The sequence below is a fragment of the Nannospalax galili genome, unplaced genomic scaffold, assembly GCF_000622305.1.
Source record: "Nannospalax galili isolate Female #2095 unplaced genomic scaffold, S.galili_v1.0 scaffold2127, whole genome shotgun sequence".
NCBI classification, from domain to species: domain Eukaryota; kingdom Metazoa; phylum Chordata; class Mammalia; order Rodentia; family Spalacidae; genus Nannospalax; species Nannospalax galili.
In genome coordinates, this window is record NW_008356163.1 from 80,016 (window position 1) to 92,405 (window position 12,390).

At 34.7% G+C, this 12,390-nt stretch overlaps 1 protein-coding gene and 1 pseudogene across 1 annotated transcript; one reads left to right on the forward strand and one right to left on the reverse strand.

Annotated features, from left to right (window-relative positions):
- LOC103750938 overlaps positions 1-3,025 on the forward strand; it is a 5,599-nt pseudogene extending 2,574 nt beyond the window's left edge.
- A 7,080-nt stretch (positions 3,026-10,105) lies between these two features.
- LOC103750917 (olfactory receptor 5W2-like) lies at positions 10,106-11,050 on the reverse strand. Its single transcript, XM_008854200.2, has one exon. The coding sequence runs from the start codon at positions 11,033-11,035 to the stop codon at positions 10,106-10,108; it is 930 nt and encodes a 309-aa protein (XP_008852422.1). The 5' UTR covers positions 11,036-11,050.
- Positions 11,051-12,390: the final 1,340 nt, after the last annotated feature.

Consider the following 12,390-nt stretch of genomic DNA (forward strand, 5'->3'; position numbering starts at 1 on the left):
GTTTCTAAGTGGTATATCTCATGTTTGTTTTTCCTCATTCTTCAGGATCTCTCTTCACTCAAATAATGCCATTTGCCTTACAAAAGATTTTTAGCTTCATAAGGTCCCATTTGTGAACTGATGGTCTTAATGCCTGGGCTATCAGGTCATCAGAAGATTGTTCCTGTGTCTATAACTTCTAGTGTATTCCCTACTCTCTCCTCTATCAGGTTCAGGATTTCAGGTATTTTTTAGGTCCTCACATATTTAGAATTGACTTTTGTGTATGGTGAGAGATAGGGAACTAGTTTCATTCTTCTATATGTAGCTTTCCGATTTGACCAGTACCAACTGTTAATCATGCTGTCTTCAATAAGTATCAAAAGCACAGCCAACATCATCCTAAATTGTGGAAAAACTTGAAGCATTTCCATTTAAATCAGGAATGAAACAAGGATTCCCACTCTCCATTCTTTTTCAATTCAGAGATTTGGGTTTTAATTAGAACAGCAAGAAAAGTAAAAGAGTTAAAGGGGCTACAAATACTATCTTAAGTTGAATTTTTGGAAGATAATCTAGAGCCATGGCATTAGCTTGTGTAATTTGGGGATTCCCTTGTTTTACTCTGACTACCAACTGTAATGAAAGTTTCTTCTTACTGTTTCTTGTTACAGAGCTATTAGGTGTACACATGCACTTATGCCCAGATAATATATTTAAGAATTATTTATCTCCAATCTATTGATTATTGTCTAACCCTCATTCTTCCCTCCACAGTGAAAATATACTAACTTTCCCCTTGATAACAATTGTCTCCTATTTCTGCACTTCAATTCCTTCCAAATCATGCCCATAGTTCATTGTATAGACTTTTCTCTTACCTTCCCATTTAAATTCCCTCCCCCTTTTCCTTCTAAGGTCCTTACGCACCTTCTAATTTTGTTTGAGACAATGTGATATTGTTGATTTGACACAACCTAGAAGCACCTGGGCATAGAATCTTCATGAGGAATTGGCTAGATCAGGTTGACCTATGGGCATGTCTGTGGGGGATTGTCTTGATTGTTAATTGAGGTGGGACCTTGGTGATGTCCATCTCCTAGTATCCCCTTCTCTCAGGCTCATATTTTATCTCTTTAATTCCATGGTTTCTTTCCATTTTCATGGCCCCTACACACATCTGTGTATATATATATATATATATATATATATATATATATTAGATATAGATATAGATATAAATATTCACATATAAGGATCTGGTGCTAAGATCCACAAACAAGGGAGAACATATTTCACTTATTTTTCTGAGCCTGTGTTACTTCATTTAGTGTGACAGTTTCTAGTTACACCATTTACTTAGAAATTTCTTGTTTTCATTTTTTTTCCAAACTTCTGAGTAGAAATCCATTGTGCAAAAGCACATTTTCACTTCATTTTTTCTAGGCAACAGCTGAGGACATTTAGGTTGTTTCCATTTATGAGAAATTGTGAAATGAGCTTCAAAAAACATGGATTTTCAAGTACTGCTACAGATGATGCATTCTTTGGCAATATGCCACAGACTGGTATAACCAGATCATATTGTAGCATCATTTTTACTATTTTAATACAGTTTTTATTGAGTTTTGTGCATTTAATATACTGTATCTTAATCAAATTTAGATCCCCTCTCCTATCCACAACTCTTCTTATTGCCCTCACCAGATTTCATACATTCTGTAATATGTGTTAAGGCATATCTAGTCTAGTTTGTGTACCCAGCTGAACTTGAGTGCAAGGTCACTCCCCTGGAGACTGCCTACCTTCACTACCTTAAGGAAGAGCAACTATCCCTCACTCAGCATTGATTAGCTGCCAATAGTTTCTTTCCAAATTTGTAACCTCCTGCTCTTTTCCTCAAATCTCTGCTGGTTTTTGTCTGACTGAGTTTGCGTAAGCCTTGTATATGCTGTCACCATTGTTCTAAGTTCTATTACTGATTAATACATAGGGCAACTTGAATGAGAGAAGGGGAAAAGTCTTGACAGTATAAAATTGAAAATTTATTAAAATATGCTATTGTTTCTATTGCTATGATTGATAAGAATCAATTTTGTATAGATTCTGAAATTCATACTTATATTTATTTTTATTTTCTTAGTATCTGACTATATTGGCTTAGACTCACTACAGGTAAGTGTGGAGAACAGCAATGTGAAGAATGGTTCCTTCTGATGGGATTTAGTGGCCATCCAGAGCTCCAGAGTTTTCTCTTCGCTGTGTTTTTTTTCATCTATTCTGTTGTTCTGATGTGGAATCTGGGGACGATTTTATGGACCACAGTCAGCTCCAACCTGCACACTCCCATGTACTTCTTCTGTATGCTGTTCTTCATAGATGCCTGTTACAACTCTGTCATTGCCCCCAAATTACTTGTTTTCTAAGAAGGAGGACATTTATTACAATGGCTGTGTGCTGCCCAATTGTGTTTTTTTCTGCTCTCTGGTTGATTTGGAATCTTTCCTCTTGGCTGTCATGGCATATGACAGATACATTGCAATCTGTAACCCTCTGCTTTATATCATAATTATGTCTAAGTGAGTCTCTAGTGAGTATGCAGTTGGAGCATTCTTGGGGGGAACTATGAGTGCAATTACCCATACCACTAATACTTTCCATTTGTCATTCTGGTCTAAAGAAATTGACCATTTATTTTGTGATATCTCACCACTTTTCTCTCTGTCCTGCTCTGATACTTATATACATGACATCATTCTTGTGGTCTTTGCTAGTTTGATGGAAGCTGTTTGTCTTCTTACAATTCTTCCCTTTTACACCTGTATCAAAGCAGCCATCCTTAAAACAGAGGGAAGAAGGAAAGTGTTCTCCACTTGTGCCTTCCATTGGAAGGGGGGTCATCATTTACCATGACACCATGATCTTCAAATATTTGTGCCCCTGTGTAGGACATTAAATGGACCTTGACAATGTTACCTCTGTTTTCTCCACATTGAAACCCCTAATATGTAGTCTCAGGAAAAAAAATTCAAAAATGCTTTCATAAAAATGATTAGGCACAAGTCAGATTTTTAGTTAAAATAAGTGAACCTCACAACTTCAGAAACTTCCTTCCTTTCACTTTATTTCTAAGTGCTGGAAAAAACAATTTTATGTGCATATTCCCCAAATATAGGCATAATGACACCTCAATCACAGAGAAAGGCCGTATCCTAATATTAAAGTAGGATGTTCCATAATATTTACAACTATCACTGTGTTATTTAAAGTTGCAATGTTTAATAATTATCACGTAAGACTAATTTTCCACTTAATTTTATTTATCTCCCAGCAATATTTTACCCACAATTCTGCATAATAGCTCAATCTCAATGTAGCTTAATGATTACCTAGGGTAAAATAAAATAAATGTGATTCATTTGGTATCTTCATTTATTTTGATTATCTAGTAAAATGTGAGTATTATAGCTTATTTGCTACTTGTTAAAATTTTCTTCACATGTTAGCCTCTACATTTTCCGGATTACACTTTCAAGTTCAGAAAATAATCTGTATTTTAAATCTTAGTGGAATTTTAGATGGAAGTTTTGATGACTCATTAATTTCTTGTTTGTAATTATCTGTCTTATGCCTCTTCCAAAATCACCCGTGTGTTCTTGTTCACCAATCTCCCTTTCTCTATTAGAGTTTTTGGCCATCTGTACAAGCTGATTTTAATGAAAAGGGGATACTTTCATATTGGTTGTTTTAAGTTTAGTGTACACACCACAAATATTTTTTTAAAATCTTAGTTTTTTCACTGGTAGTGTTTTTGTTAATTCTTGAGAGTGGCACTGTCTATCTAAATGCAGATTATCAGAAATCTCCAAGGAGTATGGCTTCTTCAAATTCACTTATTCTTTGGAATATGTCCAATTTGTGTTCCCCAAATACTCTTGGGTGTGGGTCCATTCATCCATGGAGTCACACCCTTCAAGAATATTGGCATTCAATCTCCAAGTAGCAAGTATTTTAAAAATTATATATAATGTATAACTCCAAATTTGGTAAGAAAAAATATTTTCCTAATGAGCTAGGGTCCCTCATACCTCTTGATGTCTAAGGATAGGGATAAAATATTAATATAGTCTATGATATAAGTGTGTGGATGAGAACTGAATGGTTGTTGGCTTAGTTGCCTGTTTCTACATGAAGAATGCAGACAGGGTCTAAGGGAAATGAGAAAATGAGCATCACAAAGATGAAGTTAAAGAGAAAGAGAAAGGTTGACTAGATTGGAAAGAGTCCTGAGAATCAAAATGTAAAGTAAGACATGAATCCATGCAAGAGTTCTAATCACTATAGATATAGGTGATATTTTGTAAAGAATAATTTGCCCATATAGATCTGTAATGTAATAGATGCCTGACCAATACAGACTTTCAATATTGAAGATCAGATGCCACCCTGACATTAAAAGCAACTAAATATTTCAGCCTGGACATCCAGCCTAAGGAACAAGTATAGATGGACATTATGATGATTTTGATTCTTTGCAGCTGAGTTTGCTACTTCAGCCTTGGACTTTTGGGCCAGGAACATACATGTCACCATAGGATACTCTGTCCTTAATTAATCAGGAACACTTCTTTGGATTATGAAGTCCAAGGTTTAGGTATTTGTGTAGGTTCCTTGCCTGGCCTGAAGAGGGATATGAAATGATTGACATGGATCACCATGAGGAATCCTCTACAGTTCTACACAGAGTTGAAGTTAGCCACAGGAAATTAAGTGGCTCTGTGGGAAAACGTCTTGGTCAACAACCCTTAACACCTCTCCTTGTCCTGAACAAATAACTAAGCTACTTTTAGCTAAGAGATTAGGCCAGGTTAAAATTTTACTCTTGAACTAAAAGCTAAAAGTTTACTATGCTTTCAACTCTAAGAAAGAAAACATTGTGGTCAATAAATTGCAGGATGGGCATTGGTAATCTTGAATAAATGTTTAAGTATCATTCTGTCTCCAACTTGTACCAGACTTTATGTCTTGTTTCTTTCTACCCTAAATCTTTGTATGTGACTGCCATATCCCACATGACTGCCAGTTCCTTGGGATGTATAAAAACCATTTGAATTTTGAAATAAATGGCTTGTTGAAAAGACACAAGTCCCAGGGTCCAAGGCTCTGTTGCCGATCAAGAATCTCTTCCCCTAAGCCAGTAGGACCCTGCTGAGCAAAGCAAACCTGAGCTCCAACAATTAAGTACTTACATGACTGCTGCACAGAGACCTGAAACTTCTGATGATTTCTAACCATGTGTTTTTGCTTTGTGGGGTCTATCCATGAGAATAAATGGAAGACTTGCACTGAGGCTGCATCACTACATCATTGTCAATATGTAATGTCTGTTGCCGATCAAGAATCTCTGCCCCTAAGCCAGTAGGACCCTGCTGAGCAAAGCAAACCCGAGCTCCAACAATTAAGTACTTACATGACTGCTGCACAGAGACCTGAAATTTCTGATGATTTCTAACCATGTGTTTTTGCTTTGTGGGGTCTTTCCATGAGAATGAATGGAAGACTTGCACTGAGGCTGCATCACTACATCATTGTCAATATGTAATGGATTTTATGGTACATGCTGAGTATTCATTTGAGAAAGGACTGTGTCTTGAATATATAGGGCACAAAATATCTTTGGATTATTACTTAGATCCATCAAAGACTAAATCCTACAAATTGGAATTTTCTTCTATCAATTTTTAATAAAAAAAGATACATATTATTTGCAAACAATTCAGGAATTAAAAATATAGAGTCTTAATAGAAAGTAACCCATTGTTAACATGTTAATGTATCTTAAATTCTTTTATATATACATAAAATAATCATGTTTTGAGAGTTGAAGAAGATTGTGTTCACTACACTTTTGCTGTGTGTGTTCTGAGAACTCTTGTATTAATATTTGAAGGACAGGTATATTAAATCATACACTCAAATAGCTTCAATATTTTCCTGGAGACAATTAAATTCTGGCCAGTAAAGGAAAGTTCTAGAAGCAATATTTTCACTTATTTAACATTATCCAAGCAACATCAAGCATTGCTACATGATGAAGCATGCATTGATCTTTTGTATCACTCCAGGTCCATTGGAATATGCATGGACTGTGTTAGAATTTATAAGGCATATAATAATTTAGTTCATACTGAAGGAAAAATTAAGAGCATGTTGCTTGATTCATAAATATTCCTAATTTTTAGCAACCTTTCAAGGTAAACACAGATTTTTTATTTTGTTTTTATTTATCAGTGTACTTTTCTTCCCTTCATGAACTGCAGGTACACATATCTTATATCATTTCCTTATGGTCTTTTATACTTAGTTTTTAAAATAACAAACTAAATACAAAGAGTTTGCATTTGAAAGTGATAAAGTTGTGCTGTATATGAAAATTTTATTATTTTATTCACTAATGCATTAAATATTCAGTTCAAACCCATTATTACATCTAGGTGGAAATACATTATAATAACCCAACTCCTCCTGAAAAAGTTGATTGATAGCTACAACTATGATCACACAATTCACGTAAATAATCAAATACAGATTTGATTACATATCTGTATCAAAGCCCAGTTTCATTTTCTAAACTCTCCTTTATCTGTAATTCCCTTAAAATACAAAGAAAAACAAAACAAACAAAAAAAGGATCCTGACAATGTGTAACGGATAATGGTTTCTTTATTGGAAGTGTTCCTCAAGGGTTTAACACTCTTCCCTGAATGACCATGATTTGCACCAAAACTGTGCTGGCTTCCAGAGTTTTGTAAATTGCTCCTTCTGGATCAAATAGTTGTAATCATATGGCTCAACAGCTAGCACTTCAAACTGATAATAATTATTCAGAAATAAATCAGAATATTTTGGGACAGTGTTTTGGTTACTGTTCTGTTACTGTGATAAAATGACAGGACCATGACAATTTCTACCACAGGCAAGTACATAGCTTAGCGTTATTGTTCTTGTCTATTATCACCTCCAGCTTAATGTCTCTAATAATATCTAAGTAATAAGAGTTAAAAGACTCTAGAAACTAGGCATATCATTTTAAAACTGTAAATTATAACGTAATTTAAATGGATTCAGGAAACAGTCTTCTCAACAGCAAAAAATGAGCAATTATCACACTGTAAATATAATTAGGTTTAAGTTATTTTTAAATGTCTGATGTTGGTTTATGCTTTGAAAATTTGTGCAGTGATCATGAATATTAGGTCTAAAATAGTCTAATTTGGTTCTTTTCCACAAATCTTGTATGGGATAAATATGTGCAAATAAAAACCCCAAATATGTATGTAAGGCCTATGACTCCTAATACACTAGGCAGTGTGATGCTTCACCTGAGACCTTCTTAAGAATTTGTAGTTATTCCTTTTTATTCTTTGTTGATGTTGTGAAATTTTATTTTAGCTTAAAAAATCTGATATACTTGTCACATGACATTCTAAGATGTTGTATTCTAGTTTTGACAACTGAATCCGATGACACTTTTAATGCTTTATGATATTGCATTGCATGCTGGTATATTTCTAGTACTCAAATACCAAATACATTCCTCTTTGAAGTGCTGAGACAAAGCTCAATCTGTAGTAACTACCAATATTTTCTAAGAAAGTAATAAGTGTTCTACCCAAGAGCTCCATTAATTGTTTGATGCAGGTATCAGTTGTGTGCAGTCATTCAGGGACACTTTGGATCCTGTCAGCCTCACTGTATCCTCCAGGCTTCCCTTTCTCTAGGGATGTCTCCTTTCCCAAGATGCAATCTCCTCTGATGGGCCCCAAACTTTATCTTCCTAAGCAGCTTTCGCTCCATTTGTTGTGGTCTTCTCCCATTCCTCATTAAGCCCAGAGTGTGGGAAGAAATGCATGCATGAAAATTGGTTAATCATAGCAACCACTTTTAAAATTAAATCAGTTTTATTGAATAAGTCCCAACAATGCCTACTTTTACATAAAGAATATGAGCACAGAACACATACCTAGAAATTGTTTAAAAATCACTTTTTCCAAGTGTCTGAGTTTGAAACATGCATTTAGTGTTCATTGATTTCCAAATCTCACTACAATAATGATCAATGCAATAACCCAAGCCACACACTCACTACCCAAACGGCAGAATATTTATTGGACCTCCATGGAAAACAAAAATGGTCTCTTCTGCTTCAATGCAGAGAAATTTGAGTTCACACATCCACCGTGCAAAAACAGATTAAAACAATGCTCATTTTTTTTTCAAATAACCCTTCCTTGTTCTCTATTATAAATAGTAAAATATACCCACACATGCATTTCTTTAGTTGTATATTTGCACATTATCACCTAAAATCTGCACATGAGGTAAAACATACAGTTTTTATTTTTCTTTCTAAGTGATTTCATTTAATATTATACATTATGGGTCCCTGCGCTTTGATGAGAATTTTGTGATTTCATTTTCTTTAGACTTGAATAATATCCCATTCTTTATATGTGCCATATTTTAATTGTCCATTCATTTGATGAAAAATTTGATTGGGCTCATTTTCTTGTGAATAGAGCAACAATAAACGTGAGGGCACAAGTGTTTCTATAGTAAGATATAGAGTTCTCTGTATCTATGCCCAAGAAGGAGATGGATGACTTATATGCTATTCTCTATTATTCTCTATTTTTAATTGTTTAGAGAACCTCCAAACTTACTTCCATAAAGGCTTCACTAATTTGCGTTCCCACCAGAAATGAATAAAGTTACTCTGTCTCCACATTCCCTCCAACATCTGTAATCAGATTGCTTGATAATAGCCATTCTGAGTGGAGGTGTGCTGTATTAAAATTATTTTAATTTCTGTTTCCCTAATGACTATAGATTTTGAGCACTTTAAAAATAGTTATTGACTATTTGTGATTCATTTTATTCAAATGTACTTATAATATCCTTCCTTCAGACAATGTTTGTCTGTCCCTAAGTCATGGATTACTGACAACTAAGTTCCAAGTAAGCTACTGGTACCAAAGTAAACCAGACTCACTTGTCTCTCCATACATAAACACAAAAATAGTTGTGTCTGAGAAGTAGATAGAATTTTGATCTCTAGGTAAAGAACTGCATTTAGGTAACATAAAGGCAATTTTATGAGAGTATCATGGGAGGCACAATGCAAGAAATGATAGAAAGCTGAGAGACGGAAGAGTATTATTGAAATCTAGGTTATATAGCACTGGACCTTTCCATGCTGAAAATGATTTTTTTTCTGTAAAATTTTTAGTTTACCCAATACTGTTCAAACTTATAGGGTACGACACAATGTCAAGAGTTATGTGCATATTTTTTAATGATAAAATCAGCATATTTAGGACATTTAGTACATACATTATTTATCGATTTTATATGGTGTAATTTTAGAAATCATCTCTACTTATTTTGAATTATATAGTATAGTCTACTTGCTCATGACTGCACAACTTTGCATTACATACCAGAACTTAGTCATCCTTTCTTTCTCAAACAACTTAGAATAAAATAAGCAAAAAATCAGTAAAAATTATACCAAATACTCAAACTGCCATTAATCAAAGACAGTATAAATTTGTCAAAGGCACAGGATCTTTGTTCAACATGAGTAATCACTAGTGAATGAAATGACAATCACTCTGCAGTTTGTTCTTTACATTTCTGCCTCCTCTCTTCTAAAACCTGACTTTATTCCCAATTCAGTATCTACTTCCTGGATTCTTCTTCTAGATTTCATTATCTTATCTATTGTCTCTCTGTTTCTTCTTTTCAGTGTTTAGGTCTGAAGGTAATAGTCCATAACTCAAAGAATCTTCTTTTTCCATTCAAGATTTAAACAGATTTCCTTTACTTTCAAGAATTCTGTCATTTTGAATTCATGGTATTAAACAATAAAGAAAACCTATATTTTCTGAAGACACAAACAAAATTAAGAATATTTTAAAGTATGAGGCAGTTACTCAAATGCTTAATATAAATAATGGTACTTGAAACTAGCTTGCATTATACTACATGTTTTGAGAAACAAAAGAAATAGTGTTTATGTGTGCATGTTTAAATATGTATTTCTTTGTGGTATATATCTACTCGATTAAAATGAAATTTTACTTTTCAGTCTTTTTATACTTGCTTTCACATCCTTATTCCTCAGACTATAAATTAGAGGGTTCAGCATGGGAATGACGAGAGTATAAAACAGTGAGGTCATCTTGTCTTGATCTAGAGAATAGGATGAACTTGGTCGGAAATACATGAAGAGCATTGTTCCCTGGAAAATGGCAACTGCAGTCAAGTGGGAGGTACAAGTGGAGAAAGCTTTGAACCTGCCTTCAGCAGAGCGGATCTTCAAGACTGATAAGATGATGTAACAATAGGAGACAAGGACTCCTGAGATGGTGCTCAGTTCAATAAACCCAAAAAGGGTGAATATCACTAGTTCATTCACCTGGGTATCTGAGCAGGAAAGTACCAGGAGAGGAGGAACATCACAGAAGAAATGGTTAATCTCATGTGAGTCACAGAAACATAAGCGGAATGTCAATGTTGTGTGTGTCAAAGCGTCTACCATTCCTATCAGGTAAACCACAGCCAAAAGCTTATAACACACCCTGCTGGACATGTCCACTGCATACGTCAAGGGATTGCTGATGGCCTTGTACCGATCAAAGGCCATCACTGCCAACAACACACACTCAGTATCTGTAAAGATGCAGAAAATGAAGAATTGCAGAGCACAATCAACATAGGGAATTGAATTATTCTTGTCCAGGAGGCCCTCCAGCATCTTGGGTCCAACTGCAGTGGAGTAGCAGAGGTCGGAGAAGGAGAGGTGGCTGAGGAAGAAGTACATGGGTGTGTGGAGCTGGGATTCCGTTCGGATCAAAATGATCATTCCCAGATTTGCAGAAAGAATAATGATGTAAACAATTAGAAATGTGATAAATAAAATCACTTTTGTCACAGAATTACTGGTAATTCCCAAGAGAAGGAACTCGGCTGTTGAGCAGTTCCTAATGTCCATTCTTTGTTTTATAAACTGCAGCAAAATTATCAAGAAAATGATAGATTAGGTATTGTTTTGTTGCATACCAAACTATTATTTTGGTGCATAATGTTATTTGTTTCTTTAAACTCTTTTATTTGATCTGAGAAGACAGCACAGGCACATATTACTTTTAAACCATCATTATCATAAAACAACTTATGTAGGTTGTTCAAATTTGTAAATTTCACACATTTTGTAATATAAGTGTTTTATCTTGACCACTGTCACCACGGCCCTATCCAATGGGATATGGATGAAAACCAAAGTTAAAGGAAAGCGACAGAAGATAGAAGAAAAACAACTCATTTTCTCTTTAAAAATACTCACATTTACTGCCATAAGAGTCTTTCTGGCCTCTGGAAATTTGCTCATATGAACTTAAGACAACAGAGTTGACAGCATGCAACAGGCTCATGCAAACTCAATCAGACAAAAACCCAGCATAGAACTGGAAATGCATCAGAAACCCCAAATCTTAGCTGAGGAACTATTGGCCGTTGTTTATTGCTTTGTGAAGAAGAGTTTAGTCTTTCTTAATTTTTTAAAAAAATGTTTATGCATACGAGTATATTCCCTGCATGTGTATAAGTGTACCCATTTTGTGCAATGCTTACCGAGGTCAGAAGAGGGCATCAGATCCCCTGAAACTGGAATTTATGCATGGTTGTTAGGTGCCATGCGGATATGGTGAACTGAACCCAGGTCCTGTGAAAGAGCAGTCAGTGTTTTTAACCACTGAGCCATCTCTCTAGACCCTGAATTGTTCTTCTTTAATGGAGCAATTTTAGAAAGTCTGATTTGATTCCAGTGAGTGAACTCACATAAAAGGGCATCTGGGGACACAAACTTGATAATAGGCCTTGGCATGTATGGCAGACTGTATTGTACAAAAAGTAAAAATGTTCAATAAAAATGTTCATTAGAAATAAAAAGAATTATTATTGATTTTAACACTATTAACTGTGCTTCATATACATTAGTGAAAATTGTTCTGATAATGTTTTAGAGTGAAACTATTATTTAAAAATCAAATGTTTTACTAGATCCTTCTATCAGTTATCTTCACTGCTTTGACAGGATCTCCTAATTCATTTGTTAAATTTCACAGATTCCAAGTGATAAATCATTCAAATAAGTGCAACAAAAGACTATGATAAAACAGTGACTTTTGTATATTTCTTACTTTTAAATTGCTGTTAAAATCACACGGAAAGATACAATAAGAGTTTCTGTTGTAGGGACCGGCTGATGGTTCATTGATTAAGAGCACTGGTTGTGCTTATAGATGAGCTGGGTTCAGTTCCCAGCATCCACATGGTAGAATACATACT